At 51.9% G+C, this 26090-nt stretch overlaps 1 protein-coding gene across 1 annotated transcript; it reads left to right on the top strand.

The window, feature by feature from the left end:
* Positions 1-9565: 9565 nt before the first annotated feature.
* CSF2 (colony stimulating factor 2) lies at positions 9566-11968 on the top strand. The gene is made up of 4 exons (XM_032627091.1): positions 9566-9753; positions 9854-9895; positions 10632-10757; positions 11531-11968. The coding sequence occupies exons 1-4, from the start codon at positions 9595-9597 to the stop codon at positions 11636-11638; spliced, it is 435 nt and encodes a 144-aa protein (XP_032482982.1). The 5' UTR covers positions 9566-9594; the 3' UTR covers positions 11639-11968.
* Positions 11969-26090: the final 14122 nt, after the last annotated feature.

Raw genomic sequence — 26090 nt, 5'->3', positions numbered from 1 at the left:
TATTGATATGTTTTATAATAATAATCTATATGTCCTTTAATAGATAATTTGTTAAATAACATAGTTATGAAGTGGATGCTATCTGGTTTCTGACTATAGGCACATTTATGTATTTGTCTAGCTATCTACCTCCCTCACTTTATATCTGTATATTTTGTTATAAAATTAACTACTTCATGGTTAAGAATGGGAAAAAAGAAAGATATAAAACAGTGTGAAACGATCTACCATTTGTGTTAATAAAAAAATTTAAAAAAAAACCCCAAAACCCCAAACCACAACCTGTGTTAGTGGCGAATGACTGCAGGAGGTGGGGGTCAGTGGTCAGGTCAGACAACACAGACTTGGTGCAGAAAGATCAGAGGACATGGAGTATAGGCAGGACCTGGGTGGAGGTGACATGCTTGAGAAGGGGGTGGGCCTTTTCAGGTTTCCTGGGGGCTTTTCATTGCCCTTCTTGTACAGCAGTTCAGCCTGCTTCAGGCTGAAGTGGGACAAACATGAGCCCAGCACACTCAGGCTCATCCTTGACCCCAAACCTCAGACCCTGCCTGGGTCTAACACAACCAGGCCCAAGCACGGCCCTGGTCCTGGGGCCCAGAACCAACAGGTGCTCAGTTCCCAGTCAAGTTAGGGTATTTTCACATCATGTCCATCTGCCTTCAGGGAAAGGGCTGATGACTCCATGACCCAACAGGAGGCCCTGGGGTGCTTGAGTCTCTCCTGAAGGTCTTTTTTCAGAGCCTGCCCAGACTGTCCTTAGTGCCAGGTCTATAGGTCCAGTTGCCACAAGGGGGCACCAAAGCCCCATCATAAGTCCCACAATGTCCAAGTGAAGGCCAAAGTTCCCACCTTCCCAAATCCAAGGTGCTTCTTCAGCAGGAAAGTAGATAACCTCAACCAGGAATTTTATTTTTTAATTTTAAAAATATTATGGAAAAGAATCTGAAGAAGAAAAAAATATATGTATATGTATATAAAACTAAAACTGAATAACTGCTGTCACCTGAAACACTGGAAATCAACTATACTTCAATTTTTTTTAATTATTGTTTTTTTACTGCGAGGGCAATATGAGAGAGCATAGATGCGCTTTACTGATAAATTTTGAAATACAGAAAAATAAAGCAAAGAGAAATTTCCAGAAAGGCAAACGCCTGAGGAGAGAACTCAGAGAGGCATTGCCCACCTCCCTCCATGCTGCAAATCCTCTTGCTCCAGGAAGGGGCTCTGCTCCTCCCACCCTGGCCTTGAATCTGCATTTGACTGAGTTCAGCGAACACCCTGAGGACCCTCCACAGCTTACCCAGGCTGGGGCAGGGGATTGGGGAGACACTGAGTCAGGCCTCCGGGGGCCTCTTGGCCATGTCCAGTTGGCCCAGGATGGTGTGGGAGGGGTTACTACATACAGAGCCATGGATGGATGGGTGTGGATCTCGTCAGAGGTGCTTCTCTCAGGAGGTAATGCACAGGGAGCTTGATAAAGGAGTAGGAGTTCATCAGGCAGCCAGAGGTGCAGAGAAGGACGTCAGGCAGATGGTACCAGGGAGTAAGGGTGTGGAGGTCTAAGAGCATAGGGTGAGTTGGGGGTCACAGGAGAGTTTAGGCAGTTTATAGGGCCACAGTGTGGGTGCCAGGTGGCCAGGTAGAGACAAGTCCCCCAGAGCTCCCTTGGTCAGGGAGCCCCAGGCACCTCTGGGTCTCAGCCTGGTCCCTCGCCATTCCTCCCTCTCTTTGCCTAGCCTAGCCCAGCCTGGCCTGGACACTGTAGAGACAGCAAGACTAGACAACCATGCCTGAGGAGTCGGGGGTGTATGGAGGGGGAGGGATAGGATGGGGCTACATCACTGTTTTTAATGCCAACAGGAAAGAGCCAGGGCAGAGGGAGAGAAGCTGGAGGAAAGAGGGGCCAGCCAAGCAGAGCCGGATCCCTGGGGCCATGGTGGGAAGGAGGGAGGGAGAGGCAGAGGTTGTGTGGGCCAGAGTGGAGGGTTGAGTGAGTTCTCACCATGGGCTGGGATCTCAATTTTCTCCTTGAAAACCTCAGGTCAGGCTCATGGAGGGGAAGATGGATCAGGCAAAGGGACTCAGAATCCCCTCAATGACCAGATGAAGTCTATGACTGCCTTCATTTTACATATGAAAAAAAAATGAGGCACAGAGAATATGACTCCAGAGCCTCTGAATCCTCAAGCCACAGTGTTTTGGCCAATGCCCACTGAAGCAGAGGAGCCCTTTAAGTCTGGTTTAGGGCCTACCTGGGGTCTCCTCCTTGACTGGACCCAGGCCTCCAGAAGTACCTACTGGCTCCAAGACCTCCTGGTTTCAGCTCCAGGGGCGCACAGCACAGCCGTGGTGCCTCAGCTCCATCCTCCATTCATTGAATCACCACATGTTTATCGCCAAAATCCTCTACATGCACATCTGTCCCTTCTCCTACCCAGCACCCTCCACATATGCACACACACTGGGCTTAGATCCAGGCTTGTTCCCATACCCACACCTCATGGAGTTTTTGGGAGAGAGACCACTGGCTCACAGCCACCCCCTACCTTGACTGGTAGTCAAGGCTTCCTCTCTCCTACCCAGCTCCTCAGAGATCCCAGACTCAACTTCCACCTCCAGCCTTGGCTCATGCTGTGGCCCTCCAGGAGCCCTCCCTACTCCCCAGGGTCCACAGAATCCTAGCCTGAGGCCTTCTCGCCTCCTCCTCAGACAGGCGCCCTTGACCATGCTGCCCCTGGGACTTCCTTCAGCAGACAATGGGCAAGTGTCTCCACTCACCCTGCCCTGGAGGGCACCACATGGGCCACGCCAGAGATGAAGTGGTGCAGCCAGGGACAGAAGACTGTGACAGTGAAGATGTGTACCTCTGAGGAGAGCTGTGCCAGGAAAGGAGTGTGGCTGTGCCCGTACCTGTACCCAGGTGGGAAGCACGGGGTTGTAAGAGCATCTGGTACTGGGGCACTGGTGGCAGAGTGCTGGCAGTGAGGGTCCACATCCGGGGGTGATGCTGGTAGGGTGCTCCTTCTCCTTCTGCGGTTATCTGTCCTGACCCCTGTGGGGAAAAGGACCAGGGCTCCCTTGAGCATGGTAATAAAACAATGGATCCCTCAGAGGGGCTCTGAGCCTTGAACGGGGGTGGGGGAAACACTTTGGCCAAGCCCACCCCACATCAGTGAGCATCCAATAAATGTGACTCTGTTCTCCCCAGGCTGAGGGCCGGACTCAATGGCTGCTTTTTCCTACAAGGCAAGGCCCTGGGCCCTTGGCAGGGCCACCTCCTCCTACCCAGGACAGGGGGCAGGACTAGGGAGGAAAGTGCTCTGTAGCCGTGTGGTCAATTGACTCTTTCCAGGAAAATCCATTTGACTGAGTAATTTCCAGTCTGCTGACCTTGAATACCCAGGCTGCCTGGCAGGGTTTGCCTCCTGGGGCTGGGTGTGGGGCAGTGTTGGGGTACTGGGGAAAGGTCTGCACAGGAAACCTTTAAATCCACCCTTACCAGAAGCCTCTACCAGCTAAGCCTGTGGCCAGGGAGGCAGAGAGCTGGTGTGGCCTCTCTGAGATGGAAGGTGACTTTCCTCCTGGAAATGAGTTGTCACAGCTCAGACAATTAGTCAACAAACTTTTCCTATCTGCACCAAGCCCTGTGCTGGGGAGGAGGAGGACGGGACCCTCCCACTGGCCCTCCATCTGGCCCTGAAGACTTTCAGTCTTGCAGGGGAGCAGTGGACCCTCCCATTGTATGGTCCAGGCTGGGATGGGGGGAATTCAGAGCTGAGGAATCTCAAGGAACCACTTGTCCCAGCTTGGTGGTCCCAGGGGCCAGAGACTTTTCCTGGGAGATGCTGCCTCCCAGTGCTTGCTGAAGGGGCAAGTAGAGTCAGGTGGGCAAGTCAGGCTGTCAGAGGGAGGAGGAGGATAGGACAGGGGGAGAGTGTTTGGGGCACAGACAGGCAGAGAGTTTTAGGAACAGGTATGGTGAAGAGGAGGCAGGTTACAAAGTGTGCTGTGGAGTGCAGGCGAGAAGAGTTAGAACTACTCTCCATGTGTCAAAGGTGAGGACCCAGGGGATGAAAAAGCAGGTCTGCAAGGTCTAAGGGCCCACAGGAGGGTTCGACGGTTCAGAGGCTACCTGTGTAGGAGACAGACTGGGAGCAGTCCCCGTTCACGTGATGGCTAAGGCCACAGAGTGTTATTCGGGAAGAAGAGCTGAAGGCCAGGACAGCAGTGTTCAGGGGCCAGAGGCATGATAGCTGGGCAAGAGACTGGCCAGTGGCCAGTGGTCCTTGGAGAGTAGGAAAGGAGGAGCAGGAGCCACAAGGATAGGTCCACACCAGCAGGGTGGCCTATGGGCATTGAAGTTGGCACACGAAGGATAGGAGTCCATGGGTTTGGCAGTGAGGTTTGTGGGGAGCCACACATCTTTCTTCTGGAAAGATGACATCAGGGCTGAGGTCATGACATGGGCAGGCATTCCTAGATTGCATGGCATGGAAAGTGACAGCGATAACATCGAGGTGGTGTGCTAAGGCGAGGGTGGGGGGTGAGGACCCAGATGGGCAGTGTGACTCCTTTTTGGCACGTTTCCCACAGGGTCAGGAGAAAACCCTCTGGAAGGGGTTTCCTATGGGTGTCCCTCCCACTGACTCTGGGGAAAATTTGGGGCTTGTGGCGTCCCCGGAATCTTTTTCACAGGGGAAGTTATGAAGGGGAAGGAAATGGGCCTGAGTTCCTCACATCCCATGGGACCTCTGCACAGGCATCTCAGCTGATCTCACCCTCCCTGGGCCTGCCACCCCTTGTCTTCCCTGGGGACCTGAGGACCAGGAGACCAGTGGCCCACCCAGTCCACACTATCATTGATGACAGAGATGGGATTTGAACCCGTATCTGTTCCTGCTCCCCTGATGTCTTCTAACTCAGGGATCAGAAAGCCAGGAAATGCTGGTCACCTGGGTAGACCAGCAGAGGGATGTCCCCCTCAGGGCAGCTGTAAAGGGAGACTCCTCCAGGTGTGGGCAGGGAAGCTAGAGTGTCCTGTTACTGTCCCCAGGAAGTCCTGGGAGCCAAAGGCACAATTTCCCCAGCAGAGCCTGCCATCCAGGCATCTCTATGTCTCAGGCTTGGACTCTCTACCGTTGATCCCTGGGTAGCCCAAGAAAGTTCCTTCTCCCTGATCCTCAACTCCCTCATCTGTACAATGGGTTTAATTATTTCTGCCTCACAGAGGAAATTGTTGCTTGTCCCAGGAAACTTTGTGGGGGAATCCTCCCAGGGAGGAGGTAGTGCTTCAACCTTTCTTCTCCTCTCCCCACCACTTTGGGAGGTTTCTAAAGCCCAAACTGGGCAGAGACTCAGCCTTACTGGAAGTTTCAGGGATAGCTACCCTTTGCCCAGCTGCAGACCTAGATAGCATCTTTCTGGACAGATGTGGTAAGGTGGAGAGCCCAACCACCACCCAGATTCAGGGCTCATGGGGTCCTGCATCACCCTCAGGAGAACCCAGTGAATGGCTCGTCCTTCCTGAGAGGGGTTTCTGGTCACCTCAGGCCATACCATACACACAAAGCTACATCTTTGACCTTTGTGGTTGCAGCTCCAGTTGGAGCTTTCCTGCATCTCATCTAAGTCTCCAGAGATGCACCTCAAAAAGGCCAGGCTGTCCAGAAGAGCAATTCTTGTCCTGCTCTCTGGGTATCCCCAGACCGCTGGCACTAGTGAATCCTGATTGGTCTGGGAGGACCTGAGGGTGGTTAACCCCCAACCATGTGTGTGCGGACTCTACATCCATATAGCCCAGCTTCCAGGGAGCTGGAGGTGTGGCCGACCTCACAGGCCCCTGCACTCAGAGCTCACTTCTGGTGCTCATGTTGGGTAGGTGGTAGGGAGGACAAGGCCCAGACTCATGGGCACAGTGTTAAGGGTACCAATCAAGATGTGCACAGAGAATGAGCCAGGAGGGGGCGGTCATGAAATGAGAGTGAAGCAAGTTAAGAGAAGGCCTTGAGGGGACTCACTGGGTGTGTGGGTTGGGGGTGGGAGGTGAATGAGGAACCTCTGACATCGGGGTTCTGGTTCAGGCAGCTGGGTGGACAGCAAGGCCACTTGCTGTGATGGGGGAGACCCAAGGTATCAGAAAGGTTTGGGGAGCCAGTCCAGACTGGACTGGATGTGGCAAGTTTGAGAGGCCAGGGAAACTTCAGAAGACTCAGTTGTGGCCACATAGGCCCAAAGGTAGGAGAGAAGTCATGGCACAAGACATCTGGAAGTCACTGGTGAAGAGGAAGTTCCCAGCACCAGAGCACTGCACAGAGCGAGCCAGGCCTTGGGTAGTGCCCAGGGATGCCAACTTTAAGGCAGAGCCAAGGATAATGAGATGTCTTCACTTCACTCCTTGGTTCTTGGAGCTTCCTTGCTGTTTCCCAGGATCCAACAACTGTACACTCAGGAAATGACACTCCAAGGGTGGGTGTGCACCAGGCCTGCCCTCCCCCAACCTATGCCTCCCACCCGCCCAGAGGACTTCCTCCAGGGTTGGAAATGCATTCCCCACCTGTGAATCTCTATCCCTTAAGCTCATCCCCAGATAGGAGTGTCATCAGATAGCTAGAAGGGGCTGCTGCCTTCATCTGCCTCCTTGGGATTAAAAAAAAAAAACACTGGAGGCTTCATTAAAAATTAGAAGAGAGAGAAATCATTACCAGAAGCCTTTACTACTTCCAAAGTCCTGAGGATGCCCCTCACTGCCCTCTATGTTTGTCCAGGCAAAGGTGCTGGGTGGGAGCCTGGGGACCCTGGCCCAGCTGCCTCACCAGTCCCTCTGGAGCTGATGGGCCAGTTAAGGTTGCAGATGCAAGCTTTCTATTCTGGGCAAGATGGTTGGTTCTGGAACGACCTTCCTTCAGGACTTTTCTGAAGTGTCAGGGCTCCCTCAGACTCTCCCTGCAGCCCTGTTTGGGCAGGTGTGTCTCCTGTTTCCAGTTCTGTTCTTCAGGTCCCAGAGGGCCGTGGCCTTGAGCCCCGAGCTCCCTGTTATGTACCTCTGCCTCTGGAGAGAGCCCCCCACCTCCTTCCAGCACCTCCCCCAAAGGCCCCCCAGCCCCTCACAAGGGTGACAGTCCCCCTCCCAGGACTCAGACTGAGGGCCCAGCAGGAGTAGTGATAAAGGGGTCAGTGAACTGTGGGGAAGGGGAGGGAGGTGGCCCACAAAGTCTCTGGGATGACCGGAGGGGTCCTTGGGGATCTCTCCTCTCAGCCCTGGGGCCATCAACTCATAACTCCCTCTCCCTAAACACACACTCATCCTACTCCCTCAGGCCACGTCTCAGCGAGAGTGTGCCAAGTCCCCTGTGCAGTGCCAGGGGTACAGCAGCTGCCTTTGTGTTGGATGAGGGCTGGAGCCTGCCTTCAAGCTTTGCCACTTCTCACTGCATGACTGTGGATTGTTACTTCCACCTCTGGGTCCCAGTTAGTTTATCTCCGCAAGGAGGTGAAGGCCCACTTTGCAGGTAACAACTCCCTAACAAGGGAGTTCTGGGCTGCATAAGGGGATATTTTCTGTTTTGGCTGACTGGGTGCCTCCCTCTTCCCACCTCTGTCTCCCTTTTGTAAAGAAAGGATGAGAGGGGAGTGACGGCCAGTGTCTGGGCCAGTCTCCATATAGCCTGTGGCCCCCATCCTCCACCACACAGCCTCCAGGGCACTGTCTGACACAGACCTCCACTCTGTGTGGCATCTTCACCCAGTGTCCTTGACCCTCTGTTCCCCGCTGAGTGCTTCCTGGTAGGGGCTGAGCAGAGGTTTCTTGGAAAAGGTAGAGGAAGGGCCAGGGCCTTGACATGCCACACTCTCACCCCCAGCCTGGCCACCTAGGAATGTCCCATCAGGCTCAGAAGGGTAGGGCTGGCCTCACAGTGTGCCCCAGATCCTGGCAGGGGCTCCAGTGGGGTCTGGAGGACTGAGGCCTGGCTTCTCTGTACAAGGGCAACAACCCTCCTGCTATGCAGTGAAACTTGCCAGGGCTGCAGGCTCGGGCCACAGTACTCAAACCATGAGTTCTACCTGCTTCCCAGGGCTGTCCACTTGAGCTCAGCAGCATGTCCTCACTTATGTCTGACCCCATCAATCTAGGTTAAATCACCCTCTGGGGCCCAGAAGCTCCCAGTGTGGGGAGCTTCTCCTATATCAGAAGGGCACCTGCAGAGGCATGGGGGCTCACACAGATGTACCTCATGTAAAACATCCTCCCCTCCTGACACATCTCTAAGTACAGACATCAACCACCCTGGCACACAGACACTCAGAAACGTAAGTGTGTGGACCCATATCCCTTCGACCACAAAACTCATGGCATGGGGAAGTAAACACCAACTCGTGCTGTGCTCTCCAAAGTTCATTGTGAAAATCAAACACTTGTCAGCCCCTCAAGAGCCTGTGACTTTTCCAGAAGCAGTTTCTGTTCCAGAGGGAGGCCTCTGGAGCTGGAGGTGGGCTGGGGCAGGGGCCACATAGGAAGCTAAGCCCAGAAGACCTTGGTTGAAAAGCCATTGTCCCCTGTACCTCCTGTGGATGCAGCCATGACCCTGTTGGTGCCTAATGCCTGCCAGAGGCTGTAGCTAGCAGCACAGTGCCCACCTCAGAGGGGACAGTCTGCTCTGCAGAGGGAAGCGAGGTTCACATAATTCAAGGGAAGAGTCACTCAGCAAGGTGGAGTTGGAAGCAGGATTTGAACTCAGAACCCTGACCCACCCCCACTGAGAGCCCCAACTCACTTCTGCAGCTTGGGAGCTGAATATGGCTGTGTAAACCAGGATTGTTGCTGTTAGATGAGATCTTACCATGGAGGAATGTTCTGGAATCTTGCTGGCTGGACTTGTACATGGTTGTCATTCCCTCAGCTCACAGGGGCTGTGGGGCAGAGGTTCCTGGCTGGGAACAGCTTGCTGACTGCTCTGGGTCCTTGGTGGGGGATGAGGTGAGCTGTCGCAGGACTATGTCATTTGGCTGGAATCTGCCTAGGTGGACAGTGGGGCAGGCCTGTGAGAGTCCTCCTCACACTCATATCTCACTGTGGCCACAGCTACGGGCTCTAGGAAGAGAAAGGGAGGCTGGAATTGGAATGGGCCCCAGTGTGGCACAGCCGGCCCAAAGGTCTCTTGGGATAACAGGCAGGATGGGAAGCCGGGGAGGAGGGCGGGGGTAGGAGCTCGATTCAATGTCTCCCAGGCCCTGCCCCCCAGCCACTTCAGGCCAGGAAGTCCATGCTGTGCCCAGAGGCCCCTCAGAGGGAGGGGGAAGACTTGGCAGGTCAGACTGCCCAGGAGGGCTGGAGAACGCTCAAGAAGGCGGGCAGGTGGGCTGCCAATTCTTGGAAAGACTAACGAAAACCCCCAAGGCTGACCACCTTGGGGAAAGGCTCACCTTTCCATGTGTAGCCGATAAGGGCCAGGAGATTCCACAGTTCAGGTAGTTCCCCCGCCTCCCTGGTGTTTTGTGGTCACCATTAATCATTTCCTCTAACTGTGTATATAAGAGCTCTTTTGCCAGTGAGCCCAGTGCTCAGAGAGAAAGGCTAAAGTCCTAAGGAGGATGTGGCTGCAGAACCTGCTTCTCCTGAGCACTGTGGTCTGCAGCACCTCCGCACCCACCCACCCACCCAGCCCTGCCACCCGGCCCTGGCAGCATGTGGATGCCATCAAGGAGGCCCTGAGCATTCTAAACCACAGTAAAGACACTGCTGCTGTGATGGTGAGTGAGGGAGGGAGCACAGGCCATGCCTGGGTCACCTCGCTGGCCTGGACCTGGCATGCCTGTCAGCTTGATAACACAACATTTTCCTTTTCTACAGAATGAAACAACAGAAGTCATCTCTGAAATGTTTGACTCCCAGGTAAGATACCTCTCTGACACAACTTCTCAAAGGCCTCGGCCCTGGGGAGTGACTCCATTTTAGATGGACTGTCACAGGGTTGTCCACTTTCTCTCCAGTCAGCTGGTTGCCAGAAGGAGGGCTGCTCAGGAGGCCACTGGCTTTGCCCCTGTGGCAGTCATGTGAGCTTCTTTACTAGCTGACCAGCCATGGACAGACCTAGCATTCAAGGGGCTAGGGGTCACCAAGGGACAGGTGGGTAAGTGGGAGTTATGTCATGAGACAGGGGATGTGGACATGGGGCACTCACTGTGGCCTGAGACCAAGCCCTGTGGACACGGTGCTGGCTACTGACGGGCACAGAACGGTTTCAGGAGCAAACTTTGCTCACACAGCAGGTCTGGGCGAGGGTCCCCTCCTCCTTCCCCCTGAATGCTGGAAGGACAGTGACCTCTTTTTTTCTGGAGACTGGGACCCTCTTGAGATGCCAGGCCAAGGGAATGTGGCTGTATTGGCTGGGAATGGCCTGAGCTGAGTGGTGAGGACGAGTCAGACTCGTGCCTGCAGTGGACAGGGAAACAGGGCAGTGTGTATAACCAGGTCCAGCCTGAGATTAGTCAAGAATAATCCTGTGCCCCTCCCAGGCCCTGCTCTTGGGAGATAGGGATGACAACAGGAAGGAGTGATGGGGAGGATGTTCTGTGCCTACCAGAGCACACTTGGCCACTGCTCACCAAAGAATGGACATTTCCCCCAGGAGCCGACATGCCTGCAGACTCGCCTGGAGCTGTACAAGCAGGGCCTGCGGGGCAGCCTCACTAGTCTCGAGGGCCCCTTGAGCATGATGGCCAACCACTACAAGCAGCACTGCCCCCCCACTCAGGTGAGTGCCCACATCAGGTCCCCAAGTGGGAAGGTCTCATTCTAGGAGGGTGGAGGAATGGTTGGGGAGAGACCTTTGGCTGTGGGTGTTCACAACCCCAAAGGGTTTCTGAGTCAACAGATTTTTAATGACTGGCCCCTCCTGAGAGGGAGCAACTCTAGGAGTTAAAACCCTGGACTCGAGAGCCTATGGCACTCCCTAGTAGGAGCTGCTACTATCTTTATTATTACCATTAATGAGGTCAGAGGTGAGGCAAATACAAGCAAACTCAAGACCTGCCTAAGGCCCAGAGGAAGTTCTGGGGTCCAAGTGCCGCCTCCTAAAAGCACTTTCCCCTGGCCCCTCCTGGGACTGCCTGGATTGCACGGGAGCAAGGAGGAAAGCTTACCTGAAACGGAAAAAGGCCCCAAACATTCCTTTCCGGTGGGAAAAGAGTAAAGCCTGTGGCCTTGACTCCTGCCCCTTCTGGGCTCCTAGAGATGGCCTGGGCCCAACTGCTGTGCCCTGGCCTGGGACCAAAGAGGCAGTGGCCCAGCTGCCCAGCAGACCAGCCTCCGGCTTGCACTTTATCAGGCCCCTGGCCCCGGCTGCCATTGATAGAGCTGTGCACATGGGTGGCAGCATGTCACCTGACCCAGGTCAGCAGGTGGGCCCCAGACAGGCCTTCTGGCCTCTGAGTTCTAAGACGCAGCACAGAAACATGCTGATGCTTCCCCCACATTACCCACTCATGCCTGGACTCAACTTATATATTTTTTCTTTTCTTTCTTAAGGAAACTTCTTGTGAAACCCAGATTATCACCTTTAAAAGTTTCAAAGAGAACCTGAAGGATTTTCTTTTTACCATCCCCTTTGACTGCTGGGAGGCAGTCCAGAAGTGAAGCAGGCCAGACCGGCCAGAAGCCAGCCTGGGAGCTTACCTCACAGATCGCTGCCCTCCCATCCACAAAGAGCCAAACAAAACTCAGGATCTTCACCCTGGAGGGACCACAGGGTGGGCCAGGGCTGTAGGGAGCACAGACTTGCTCTGGGCCATGTTGACCCTGATACGGGTGTGGTAGGGGAAACAGGAGATGTTTTACACTGGCAGGGATCAGTAATATTTATTTATATATTTATGTATTTTAATATTTATTTATTTATTTATTTTATTTCATACCCCATATTTATTCAAGATGTTTTACCATAATAATAAATTATTAAAAATCTGTTTTTATTTGTGCAGTTTTTCAGTTTGTTTTCTACCATGAGCGAATGCTTAAGGTGCTCTCCTTTACCCAGGTCAGGGAGGGGAGGAAACTGGGAGTTGGGGCAGGGAACAGGGGCCTGCAGCAGATCAGGCACAATTGGACAGGCAGTGCTGTCAGAGCACAGGGGAGGTGACAGCCCTCCTGGGTGTAACATTCTGCACATCTGGACATGCTTCCGTGGATGCTCAAAGGCTCCCACCCCAGAGAGAGGTTTCCAGGTTCACTTGGAAGTCCAAGTAACCCAGACAGTGGGAATCTTGCTCCAGAAAAGGGGGATCACCCTTCCTGGGCAGGCGGGGGGTTCCTGGGCTTGGCTGGTCACTGGCTGAATGGGCAAAACACCTGTGCCCTTCAGAGGCCTGGACCCTGTGGCCATGCCCTGTCCCTCACACTCAGGGCTTCAGCCACTCCCAAGGTGAACCAGCAGATAGATTAGCTGTTCAGGGGAAAAGAAACCAAACCACAGGGGTCAGAGCTCAGTATATTTACCAAACTTTCCCCAAGATGAGTGATCTTAATCTTTGAGAGTCAGAATTTAAGTTCATAATTTGTTGGTACATGGCTCTAGTGTGGCATGTTTTGGAGCTAGTTTTTGTTTTTACATGAAGTTTTGCATGTAATTAGGCATTTTCCCCCCAAATCCACGGCCTTCAGGCTGAGAAAATAGTAGCTCTCCTTCCTCTCCTTGCTTTGCCAATGGGGCTGGAGGACTTGTTCCTGAACCTCTTCTCCTGTGTCCCTCCTGGGGTCTGTGAGGAAGAGGGTGTGTCCCCAAGCGTCAAGTGGGCAGCAGGGGTGGGCCTGGGGAAGCTCGTTTGGTGTAGTTCTAGCTCCTGCCTGGCTCTTTCTCCGTCCTACTTGCTCCCTTTGCTCTGGCTATCTCACTTGCAGACAGCGCCGGTCCTGGCCAAAGACCTGCCCCACACACAGGCAGAAAGGTCATGACCTCAGATGTGATCATGAATAAAACTTCTTAGACAAAGCCTGAATTTCAGCAAAGACAAGATTCCTCTAAGTATGCTGTAGTCATAGAAAATGCATGAAAAACACATCTTGCCCAGAGATAAGGTAGGTCCTCTCTGTCTTCCATATAAGCCAGTGATAACTGATAAGAGATTTAGCATTTTCTTAGACTTGTATATAGGTACCTCTCCCCAAAAAATGCTATCAAGCCCAGGGCTCGGATCAGCTTGGAGCCACCCTCAACTCATACCGTGAACCTATACATGCTCCTGGGGCTTGGAAAGCCATTCCACCCCAATGAAGATAGCCAGCGTGTCTCCCCAGGACAATCACACAGCAGTCTGTGCTGAGATTCAGAAAGAACTCATGGCTGACAACATAACACACAACGTAAGTCTGGGTCTTCATCAAACATCACTTTGCTCTCAGCGGCCCTTTGGGTTTCTAATCAACTTTTCCCACTTCTAGGGTTCCTTCAAAAGGCCCCAGAACACCAGTGAGGTAAGGAGAAGTCACCCCATGGTCATTTCTGACCACATTTGAAAGGGATCACCCAGGGCAGAGACAAGAACAAAAGTTGTTGGGTCAAGAAATCTGGGGAGAAAGCTGGGAGTTTGAAGATCAAGTCTCCGGCTCAGTCAGCAGATGAACCAGCAGCCAGATTTTGCCAGGCTCTCTGATCACCGTCCCAGAGCAGCCCTGTGCCTGGAGGGAGACCACATCCCCGCTGCAAAGCTCACAGGGTCCATGGGTCTCCTGTGGGAGAATCAGGGTAGCGCCTGAATTTGAGTCCAGAGCTCCATCTGGCCAGGGTAACCAGGAATGGATGAGGTTGAGGGTCAGCCGATGGTTTGCTGGGCACCACCACCAACTCAATGCCCCCAACCCTGTTTTAGGAGCTCTGCTATGGGAAGTTTAGAGAGGGTTTCATCTCCACCCTGAATGAAATCTCTAATAAATATAACAATGATTACCACATAGTAAAGGACATGGAAGAACTTACCAAAATCTGCCCAAAGCTGAAAGTAAGTAGCTGAAAGTAGTAAGAGCAGGGCTGGTTGTAGACTCAGCCTGGGGAAAGGGAAGGGCCAACCCCAGTTGGGTGGCCAGTCTAAACTGGCTCCGGTTTGCCCTGCCCTTGGGGCCCCTTCTGGGCTAAGGAGCTCCACTGGGAGCCCACAATGTGGGGATGGGCAGTGGCTTAGGGAGACATGTTGCGGGGAAACAACTGAGGTGCCCTGCTTTTTTGGCCCACCTTGCTCTTTGTCTGCTGTGTCCTCCTGCCCTGCATGTCCTCATGTCCCTGTCCTGGGAAGCCACAAGACCTCCCCACACCCTGCTGGGTCTCTCCCCAGAGCTATGGATGGTCCTCAGACCTGGGGCTCCACTATCACCAGATGGTCCCCAGTGCCCTCCCTAAGAAAGATGGGGAGGGCCTGCCTGAGTTACCTCCTAGGGGATGAGGGGGGGTCTTACAGGGCCTTTATGACTGGGAGAACAGAATTTGCTTTTATTTTTTTCTGCTAAGAAGATAAATATGTATTTCTTATTTAGTCAACAGAACCACACAAGAACTGCACTACTGAGATAAGTAATTTCTCAAAGTTCAAAGAAGCCTTACAGAGTGTTGTCATATCTACAGAGGGATGGAAATTTGTAAAAGGACCAAGGGCATCCTCTGAGACCTCATCCTCTCACGTCCTGGTGCCCTAGAGTTTCAGGAAATGGGACTGGAGTAGCCTCAGGAACAATTTACAGCCAGGGTGGGGTAAGACTTTGCTGACCCTGGGTCAGCAGATGAGGCTGAGGGTGGGTAATGATGGGGGTGTGCTTGAGGAAATATTTCTGTAACTGATACATCAGCACTTGCTGCTTTAATAAAGCTGGGGTGTGGAAATGCTGACGAGTAAGAGTCATGATAGTGTCCACTCTCTCTGGGGCCTTGATACACTGGAAGGGGCAGGGGGCTGGGGTTGATGGTGCCATACCAGGGCTCCTGACCTAGAGGGCCAGGGGTCTCTCAGGAAGGGACGCTCAAGAAGGCGAGTGGGAACCCCGCCTCATCTGCCCCTCCACTGTACTTCCAGTGCCAGTGGACACACAGTAGGGGCCCCATCAAGGCCAATGCCAGCTTGTTATTGCTCCCCTTCTTCCTGTGTCCTTCAAAACTCAGATCCTTTCCCAGACACCCCTCCCCAGCCTCACTCAGCACCCATCCACGCCTGATCCAAAGGTCCAAGGCCCTTCCCCCTTCGGTCTCTACTACAGCTCCTGGGGAGCTCGAAGTCTAGTTCATCCCCACCACCACCCCCCGAGGACTCGTTGTGGCCACAGAAGGGTCAGCCTTAGTAAATGGCTCAGGAGAATGGGGGATTTCAGGCTACTCACAGAGGACTTGGCACAGTGGGGGACCTGGACCAGGCGGGGGGGCCCATGGGGGTCAGGGGGCTAAGCCTCTCACAACAGCCTCCAGTGTCTCGTTGGCATAATAGCTCCTCCCCGACTACTAACACCCTCACACCCTCAAAGCATGGGGCCTGCTTGTGGGAAATCCGCCAGTCACTCGGGTCCTGAAGGGCTGCCAAACTGGGCTACCAAGCTCTGACCCCCCCCACCCTCAATTCGAACCCTAACCCTAATCATTTGCACAGTTTATTAGAGGTGACTGGGATTACCCCACGATCTAAACAGCTTCCTACAATCCAAACGTTCAGACCAAATCAGGAAAGATAAAAGATATATTGTTTTGGACTATAATTAGGCATCAAGCTGTAACCACAACTAGGCACAGGCCAGCCTTGTACAGAGTCTGCACATCTACCCATTGACAGGTCTTGCTCAGCTATAAAGCTTCAGATTGTGCCTGCAGCCAGCACACAGATCCAGCACAGCCCCGCCCACCCTCATCCCTTGCCCCAGGATTTTCACGCCTCTCCCTGCTCATCTCCACTGTGAGGGCCACTACAGGTTGGAGGTCAGCAAGTGTGACTGAGGGAAGTTGCCCAATTATCTCAGAACGTGGAGGATGGACCTGTGATTCAGGTTCAGCTGGTACAGGGCCAGGGGCCAAGGCTGGTTTCAGCCCAGAGGAAGCCCATGGTCCAATCCCCAGAGGCTATGAGCTCCTGTCCCTTGAGCAAACCATACAAGTGCTCAGAGTTCCCAAGGCCACTACTCTCTGACTGGAAGTAGGGTCTGCGGGGTGTTTGGCAGCATGGAATTGCTGAGACATGCGGGCAGGAAGAACTGCCAGTTGGGAGGGCCATGTGGGTACCGCTCTGGACCCACCATCGTGTGGTCCCCTAGGTAGGCCTGAGCCCACAGTTCCCTGGGAGCCTACTGGCACATCTGCCTCAGGAGCTAAGGACAGGCTGGCACATTGGAAGGCCAGAGCTCTGGGCTGGACACATACGCACAAGAGGCATAGCCCTGACCATCCTGGGTACCCCCTTTCCCTAGGAGGCCAGGAAACAGGTCCAAATTATATTCTTCCATGGGAGATTACCATGCGCAGGCCTGCGGCAGGCCCACTTTAACCCTAAGGAAACACTCTTGGCTGTGCCAGGCCCACCTCTAGGCCAGAAGGAAGAACAGGGCTGGGTGGTCTGAGGAGATAGGCACATCCATACATCAAGACTTCCCAGGACACTTGAACAGTCCCCTCCCTTCACGGGGGCCTCCCCAGGGACCACCCCAACCTGCTATCGCTTTCTTCCTCCTGGGTGCCCCATCCCCCTTCAGAAATCAGTGGTACTGAGGCTGGAACCAGGAATCGAAAACATGCACCTAAAGCAGCAGTGCAGCCCTCTCTCATATGCTAGACCTTGAGAACTGGAATAGCCCCATTGGCAGCCACATGGCAGTCTCTTTCAAGGGCCATAGTGTGTCCACATCCTTTGACTCAGCATTCACATTCAGGGAGATCACACAAAAGACAGAAGGAGGGAAGCTTCATCCACAGAAATAACCAATCTGCCAATCCATGAAATAAAATGACGGACATGAAGCTAACATGACAACATGTCAAGGAACCTGTGAAAGGTCCAGAATGGCACTGATGCCCGGATGACCCCCTGTGGGTCAAGAGCCGGAAGAGAATTTAGATGATGATTTAGGTGGTGGGATGGCAGGTGAGTTCTCTCCTTGGTTTTCTACCCTGTGATGGCTGTTAGTGTGGCCACGGCTGGATCTGAGGAGAGAGGCTGAGTGCCAAGGTCAGTGGGCATCATGTGGTCTCCTTGCTTATACAAAATTTGCATCCTCAGTGTCCCCAGCTAAATGGGATCCTCAGTGATGGCTTGCATTGCATCGATTGATTTCCCCAAATTGGTTGTTCAGCCAAGATGCTGGTGATTAGCGCGCAATTGGGACTGCATCTCTCAAAGCCCAGAGCACTGTTACCTTCTTTCTGACATAGCATGGATAGCAAAAGAGGCCTGTCTGCTCTTCCTTGTCAGGCAGGGCAGCTCTCAGTTTGGGCCTGGAGGTTGCAAGGCGCTGTCCAGGCAACCTTGATTATCCTCACAACTGTCCTGTGCGTGGAGTCTCTGACTGGGGCTATACATCTGGCCTGCCACCCAGCCCCAAGTGAGCAGGACTGGCCCTGGAAATCAGGGCCTGAGCCCTTACACCTTTTGCTTCCTGGTTGCCTGCACATGTATGTGCTTGGGAATTCGAGGTCCATATAATTGGAAGTGGAAGGCAGGGGCTGCATGGACCAGGCGCATACTGTGCCAACCTGCTATTTGTGTTGAATGCACAAGGCTGGTTGTTGTAGATCCAGAAGCTCCTCCTCTGGACCCTCCCACCTTGTTACACGGGCTTCACAAATAAGAAATCTGGCATGTAGGTCTCTTGGGGTCTCAGTTTTCTTATCTGTGAAATGGGGTTGTGGCAGGAGCAGAGAGGCCCCAGCCCTAGTTCGGCCTGACACAAGGAGGCCCAGACAGATGCAGGGCCCTGCTGCCCGAGGCCTAGGTCAGAGCTCTGCTGAGAGCACCCTGATACTGGCCCTATTCCTCTGAGGAGAGGGGAGGCCAGAATGCTCATGGCATCAAGGTCTGCAGAGCAGGGCCAGCCCCCAAGATGGGAGCTGGGGATGAGGAAGGGCCATCTCACCTACTGTCAGTGCTGGCAGCTCTCTGCCCTAATGCCCAGAGAGGCCCAGGACTTCCTCAGGACAGTAAGGTGAGCCAGACAGAATCCTCAAAACTGGTTCCACAGAAGCCCCCTTTCTAGGCCCTCAGAAGGGCTGCTGGGCACAGACGTTGCCCTTGGAAAAGACTGACCAACTTCCTACCTATGAGGAGACCCCGAGTTATGGCTGCCAGTAAATATGCAGCTTCACAAGTTATTTTTCATTGTGGTTTGAGATAACAACAGTGAAACAGTTTCATGTTGCTGCCACTGATGTTATCTCTGGCCCAGACCTGTTCTTTCAACCTGGAAATGATTAATCAACATTTTATCTCACTTTTCTTTTTCTCAAATTCAAAGAAAGATGAGTACAAACTCCCTAAGTTCTGCCCTCAAACACAGCTCCTGGGTCCTCACCCAAGGCGAAGGTTGGCATTTCCTTCAAGAGCCTGCAGTTCTTCTAGAGGCTGAGAAAAACCTTTTAAAATTATTTTACTTTTTAAAAATAGAGTCATTGTACAATAAAGTACACAAATCTTAAGTGTACAGTTCAGTGAACTTTTACGTATGTTTATACCGATATAACCAGCATCCAGAGCAAGATATAGAACATTTTCCAGCACCCCAAAGGCTTCCTGCGCTCTCTCGCTCCTAGTCAGTACCCACTCCCCTAAGTATAGCCACCTTTCCAACCTCTTAGCACCATAAAGTCGTTTTGCCCATTCTTGAACTTCATTTAAGTGGGATCATAGGCTGTGCTCTCTTTTATGTCTGACTTCTTTGGTTCAGTATTATATCTGTACAATTCTTTCTGGTTGTTGCATGTAGCTATAGTCGGTTCCTTTCTGTTTCTGTATAGTATTCCATTGCATCCCAAATATATTTTCTCATTCTACTGCTGATGGATATTTTGGCTGTTTCTGCTTCCTGGCTAATATTAATAAAGCTACTATGAACACTCTTGTGCTCATAGTTTGGTGAGCATATGTATGCATTTCTGTTGGAAATGCTGGGAATGGTGTGGAATTACTGGGTCATAGGATATACATATTTTAGCTTAGTTGGTACTGCCAAACTTTTTTGCATGGAAGTCTTTTATAAACAACATTGTTGTGGATTTTCCTGCCTTCTGTAGATACTGCTTGTCCATCAGACACTGGATCTCTCCTCTTCCTTCTCATGGTCTGAAGCTATTTCCCAAACATTCTCATCATTATTAGAAATTCTCTTCTACGTTGTTCAGTCTTGCCCAACCATCAACATTCTGACAAGCCAATTGCCGGGAAACAAAACCCAAATCCGACTAAGCCTGGTCCGAGGTCAGCCCTTGCTCACAGGGTTGTGGGGCCTGCCCTTGGGGGGCTTGGCTTGGGCAGGCTGCAGTGAAGCACGTGCACTGAGAAGAGCAGAAGTTAGCCAGTTAATTGTTCTCCAGTTGCCCATGCTGTCATGGCTGTGGGTGGGCTGCCTCTACTTCCAGCATTTCCAGTGTCTCCTTGGGGCAGTTAGCTCAAGAAGGGCCCGATCTGACTTGGGTGTGGATGTTGTCTTGCCAGTGCACTGTGGAGTGCAGCCCTCATCCACAAGTCTCTGGCCCCAGAGCCTCTGGGAGGCCTGAAGAAACTGTTAGGTACCACTGTCCTAGGAGAGAGACCAGGCCAAGGAGCTCAGCTTGGGGTCCTCTCGGGGTCTCAGTTCCCTAGTCAGTCTCCAGTCTCCTGCCATGTCCTGGTGCTTTCACCTTCCTTGTCCCTTTCAAATCTTTCCACTCCTCTCTATCCTACAGCCTCACCCTGGCCCACCCCACCTCTCCCACACAGATGTCTACCACGATTGTCCCATGGGCACTTGTCTCTTGACAGGTCCCTCCTGCTTTGCTCCCCAGGCAGCCAGATGGATTCATGCACCTATTAATTCACTCAACAAATACTGACTGAGTCCTACAAAGTGTCAAGAACTATGCCAGGTGCCGCAAAGAACCCAACACTTAAGGTGCTTATATTTTAGTGCATTAGTCTGACTGTGTCCCATATGGGCTGCCTGCCGGCTCAGTATGAGCTCCAAGCCCTTTGGTCTGGTCGAAGACCCTGCTCTGCCATTCTGGCCCCACGGTCCCAGAGACCCCTCCAGGCTCACTGCTCGTAGCTCTGTTTCCCACACCACAGCCCTGGGCTCCAGGAACAGGAACCAGCTGCAGCTTTCCTACCATCTCCAGGCCCCTGTGCCTGGAATGTATCCCAGTCAAATGGCTGACATTTTTCTCCCAGTGGGACAGACCAGTGTCCAGTGGGAGGTGGACACGTCCTTTACTGGGGCATCCTCCTCCTCAACATTTATTCTGGGGCTTGCTTGGCTACCTTCTAGGCCTTAGGGGAGCACTATCATCTGTTGGGGGACTGTTAGGTCTCTGCTCTGAACTGCAGCTCTATCCCCCAGGTCTGGGGAGGACCACTCACTGCATAGGTGCCAGCAGTGACTGTGTTCCAGAGTCTGAGGAAAGTGAGCCTCTTCTCACCTCTGATTAATAGAAATATTTACAGGTTTTATGGAAGTCAGGATGGAAAGGCAGCATGAATTTCCCTAAGTTTAGAAAATGCTCTGTGGGGCAAAGATCAGCACCAGGCTATAAGGTACTCCATACACAACCAGGGATGTTGTTATCATTATCCTTATCAACAACAGCAACTGAGAGATGAGCCAAGAGGATGACCTTGGGTCACCCAGGAGGCGGTGGAGCTGAGAACCCAACATCAGCATAGCTGCCTGCTCCCTCTCCCACTTAACGGATTTAGAAACTATCTTAAAGGAAGCAAAAGAAGGGAGGGAAGCCCAGCTCCCTGGCAATGTGTCATACTTCCTCCTGCCCAGAACCTGGGGCAGCCCCAAGTTGTCCCGGTGGAGGCCCTGACTCCCGCCCAGGCCTATTGCGCCAGCAGGGCTGGATAAGTGTGGGGTCATTTCATGTGCTGGGAGTGGAGGCCAGGGAAACAGCAACTGTTGCTGGAGCCACAGCTTCAACTCAAAAACTACATGATAACTCATAGTCTTGCCCATCCCCCCACACCCAGGATGGTCTCCCTGACTGACCCCACAACTCTTAGGCCCCTTCTCCTACTGGGATCTCCGTAGGGAAGCTGCTGTAGGTCCTCCCAGGTCTTCAACTGAAACAGAAGCTCTAGCCCTCCTCAAGGCCAGAGGTGGGGCTGTGCCCAGCCTAGCTTCACAGAAGACCTGTGACTCAGACCCTAACACCTCCTCTCACAGGTCTAACCCCTGGAAATGCATACCAACCAGTTTTGGAACCCAGGCAGAAATCAAAGGAAGCTGCAAGAGCCTCAGGCCATGCCGCGAGCCACAGTCACACCAAAGGCTCCCGCACCTTTGATGCTTAGGGACAGAGACAGGCTTGGGCTCCAGACCAAACAAAAACACTAGGCATGGCTGTGGGCCTGGGTCCCCTAGTTATCATGAACTTCCGTGGTAGGAAGGAGTATCTTTCCTTGGTGTCGGCCAGTTGGAAAGTCCAGGAGTCACAGGCAGACAGACAGAACAGGCCCATGACAGTGACAGACAAACAGAGACACAGACTGAAGCTCCTGACAATAAGAGATGGACAGACCCTGACACTGACAGATTCAGGCAAAGCTTGGAAGGGACAGATGCAAAGACCACCTGGGGACAGTTGCAGTGACAGACATACAGGCAGATGAACAGACTTAGAGTCCCAGCAGGTACAGACAAAGACACAGCTGCTGCTGTGGTCAGGGTGAGAGGTGGCAGTTCTGCCCTGAGCTCAGCCCTAGAGGTTCTTGGAGTTTCTCTCTCTTGGCACTGCAATCAGAGACTTTGAGGGACTCTTTCCAGGGCCACAATTCCCTCTGCCCCATGATCCTCAGGAATGGAGAAAGCTGCGGCCCTCACTGTCCCTGGAACTGTAACCGAGCAGGACCCTATGAGGCCTTCCCAGAATAGACCCCCACCCATGTCCTCCACCTGCCTTTTGTCTGTAGAAAAATTTTAGTCAAAGAATAAATTTTATCAGAGAAGTGAGAAAATACAGAAAGAAAGGAAAACAGTCAAGCAAGACAAAATAATAATACTTTATCCATTAAATAAAGTCAAGGACCTTTAGTTCCTCCTCAAGGGCTATAGATAATATTCTGAGCCATGTCTTTTGAGCTGTTTTGCAGATCCTGAAACCCCCACCAGGTGAAAGAAGTTAACTGTGTGCTGCCCACAAGCACACAGACCCCAGACAGACCACTTGGAACCAGAAGGTTGATGATGCTGATTCCCGATTACCTCACCATCAACCAATCAGAAGAATGCCCACGAGCTGATCACGCCCTGCTCCTTGAACACTGTAAGACTCCTCACTACCCGTTCCAGGGTGGGACACACAGTTTTGAGGGCATTAGCCCACTGTGGTCCCCTCTGCCTGGCAAAGAAATAAAACTATTCTTTTCTACTTCACCCAAAAATCTGTCTCCGCGTTTCTATTTGGCACCGGTGAACAGAGTCAGCAACAGGGCCAGACTCAAGAATCAATTCATATCCCTGTCACATGCCCCCTTCCAAACCTTGTGGGGCAGGAACAGCTCCCCCATATCCCTCCTGAGGCCACCTACTCACAGCACAGTGGAACTGCTTGTCCTGGAAAAGGTCTTATTAGGAGCCACTGTGAGTCCAGACTCTGTGGGCACAGTGGACAGTACCAGGTAGAGGCTGCAGTCCAGTGCTCCTGTGGTTATCAGAGGATGCTTAGCTCCAATTGGCCAACTTCTCTTCACCTCCATGACCTCCAAGGCCCAGAGACCTGAGGACCTAAAAGGTCCTGGCCAAGGGGAGAGACTCCAGGCCAGACAAGAATGGGAAGATTAGCCTCTTTCATAGTTAGAGAGACTGAGACTGAGACTGACTTGGACACACTCAGCTCTGTGTCTGTAGAGTCCAAGAACCCCTGGGAAGGGGTAAGACTTTCCTACCTTGAAGGGACCTTTGTGCTGAAACCATGACCAGGATGCCTGCCTCAGTTGGGCCCCTGGGATGAAGACTCTGAGACAGAGACTGGCATGTAGCATTGTTCGTGGAAGGGGAGAGGAGGGGAGGGGGCAGGATTGAACAGGAGAAGCTGGATCCAATGCAGTCACAACAAAAGTCTCAGCTGAGCCAACAGAGAGTTCTAGAGCTGGGATGATCCCTCAGAGTTTTTCTCATTTGGGGTGAGGAGGTTAAACCATATTCCTTGATATTGATCAGTAATTAGATGTAGGCTGTCCCCGGAAGGGGGCATGACTTCAGGCATGGCAATGTTTTTTCACCCAAGGAAATCCCCAAAGAGAGGGGATGCCTGCCAAGAGGTGCCTTCCAGCAGAACTCCTAAGCTGGGGGAATAAGCCTTTGACTCCTGAAGGGTGTTCTGGATAGCACACCATCACATCCACCAGTCGACCCCTTGAACTGTTTGGATCCACTTCTTCATATAACCACTTCCCATAGGTTCTGTGAGCAGCTCCTCCAGGATTTTAGTGCTGTGTATGCCGTTACATGTTTAACAACTGGCTCTTAAAAAACAAAGGCCAAACCTTGATTTGAACATTTATAAATTATCATTGTGTAAATACTCCCACTAAGGCAATCTGAAGTTTGTAATGGTTTGAAAACTGGTTGGCAAAAACTTAGCAATGGGCTCTCTCAAGCCAGGCTGAATCACCGATGATTCTGATGTGCTTCTCTTCTTAAAGGAAGCATAGAAGAGAAAGATTAGCGAGATGAACTACAGCCCCTGCTGTTGTAGTTGATCTCAGGGCCACAGTTAGCACTCAACTCCTCCTCTTCTATTGCAGATTCCCTCAGTTAGCACTGAGCATATACTCATCTTGATGGCTTCCCCAGTGGCATAACCCAGTCCCTCATCCCTGAGGATCTAATTCCTGATCTGATTCGATTTTAGCCTGGGGTTTCTGCACTTGTCCCTTTACTGTCAAAATTGCGGGGAGGAGTACCAGAGACTCACTCAAGTGGATCCCACTGTGTAGCACTGTGTAGCAGTACCCTTTCCTCCTCCTGAAGATCAGGCTTAGGTACCCCTGCCAAGAGTACTTCTTTTCTGTTGGTCTCTGGAAAAAAGGAGGCAAAATTCCCTGGCAACAGTCTTGGCTTACAGTTTAATGGGACTCTTGCTGTGGTCTCAGGTGGAAGTGTTCCTTACTGGGGAAACAGGATCTCTAAACCTACAGAGTCCAGAGTTGCAGGGATAGAAAGCACAAATTTCCCAAGTGGGTCACTGGGTGATGGTAAAATGGGTCATTCCTGCTTCTGTCCCTTGGTTCTCAGACCCTTGTATTATATCTATTGGAACTTGAATCTATATAAGGGTCTTTCACTTACAGTGAGAACTATGTCTTGGAGGATGGCTTATCATCCCTGTAAAGTACCACTCCTAAGCTGGAGCTTCAACTATGCCTCCAACAAGCTGTTGTACAACATTCTATTGGGTTGGCAGCTCCTAGATGGTGCAGTATGTGATATGATCAGTGGTCCCTAGAGTCATGGACTTACTGCTTCTTTGCCATAAAGTGGATCTCTTGGTTTGACATACTATATGAGATCCTATGCTAGAGGATCAAATACTCTGAAAGCCCTTGAATAGTGATTTGGCTAAGGCCCTGAAGCTAGGAAAGGCAAACCCATTCCTGGAATGTGTATTTATTTTTGTCAAAATGAATCACTTGCCCTTCCAGGGTTTTAGAGGGCCATGTAGTCAATTAGCAACCAAGTGGCCTGTTGATCTCTCTGACTCACGGTACTGTATTTGGAGCTCAAAGTTGGTCTCTGTTGCTGGCAGGCTAGACATCTGACAATGGCGATAGCTAATTCAACTGTGGTAAGAGCTCATGGTATTGGGTTTATGTATAGCTTGCATCCCTGTCCCCAAGGCTACTCCATTCATGTACCCACTGAGCCAGCACTGGGGTACAATGACAGAAGCTGGATGATATTAGCTGGTAGAGTCATTGTGTTTACCCGATTATTGTACCTCTTACATTGTGGTATGCTTCCTGGTGGGCATTAACATGCAACATGAAGCTCTTCATACTTCACGCCACTAACGTCCCTCCATTGCATGCCTCTGTACTACACTTCCTTGTCCCAGGTCTTCTAGTCTTTCTCATTCCAGGTCCCGGAGCAGCCAGCCAAGCCATTTGCCACTGCCCTTGAGTCCATATATATTTTAATTTCAGACAACCTTTCTACACAAAGTCAATGGCCAGGTATACCACCTGAAGCTCTAGCCCATCGGATTTTTTCTCAATATTGTCTTTCAAGGTCACCCCTGAGTGGAGCTGTAGTATAGTAACTAACCATTTCTGGCCTGACTCACATACTGATCTGACCTATTTGTAAACCAAGTGTGGGCTTTTACCTCCTCCATCAGCTGGTCTAGGGGATCACCCATGTATCCATAGGTGTGAGCCCAGGGAGAGGCTCTGGTGCCACAGAAGCAGACACATGAAGTCCTGGCTTACTTGTTTGTGAAGCTTACTTGTGCCCTCCAATCCTGCTCATACTTGATTCCCAATGTACAACTTCCATTTTATGATGGGTTGTTGCTAGGCTTGCCTGACTTTCTCAGTCAGACCCTCCAGATCTATCAGGGCTCAGGAAAATAACAGGAGCTGTTTTTCAAAAGGTGTATAATTCCTCAAGGCAAATGCTATGGCTTTGTTCCATAACCTCAGGGACACAATGTATTCTCCCACTACTGATATCTTTAAAAACCACAGGATCTGATGATTCATATGGTCCAAATAGCAGGGTTATTTGTACTATAGCCTGAAAACACTGCAGAGCCCTTTCCTACCTGGGGCCCCACTCAAAGGTGGCAGGCCTTTGTGTTACTGCCAGGTATATGGGTCACAGTAATATTCCCAGGTGTGCAGTAGGTTACATCTATAACCCTAAGAGGCCTACCAAACATGGT

This window comes from Phocoena sinus, chromosome 3 (assembly GCF_008692025.1).
Source record: "Phocoena sinus isolate mPhoSin1 chromosome 3, mPhoSin1.pri, whole genome shotgun sequence".
NCBI classification, from domain to species: Eukaryota; Metazoa; Chordata; class Mammalia; order Artiodactyla; family Phocoenidae; genus Phocoena; species Phocoena sinus.
Note: the sequence above shows the minus strand (reverse complement) of the source record. Positions and strands in the feature narration are given on the sequence as shown.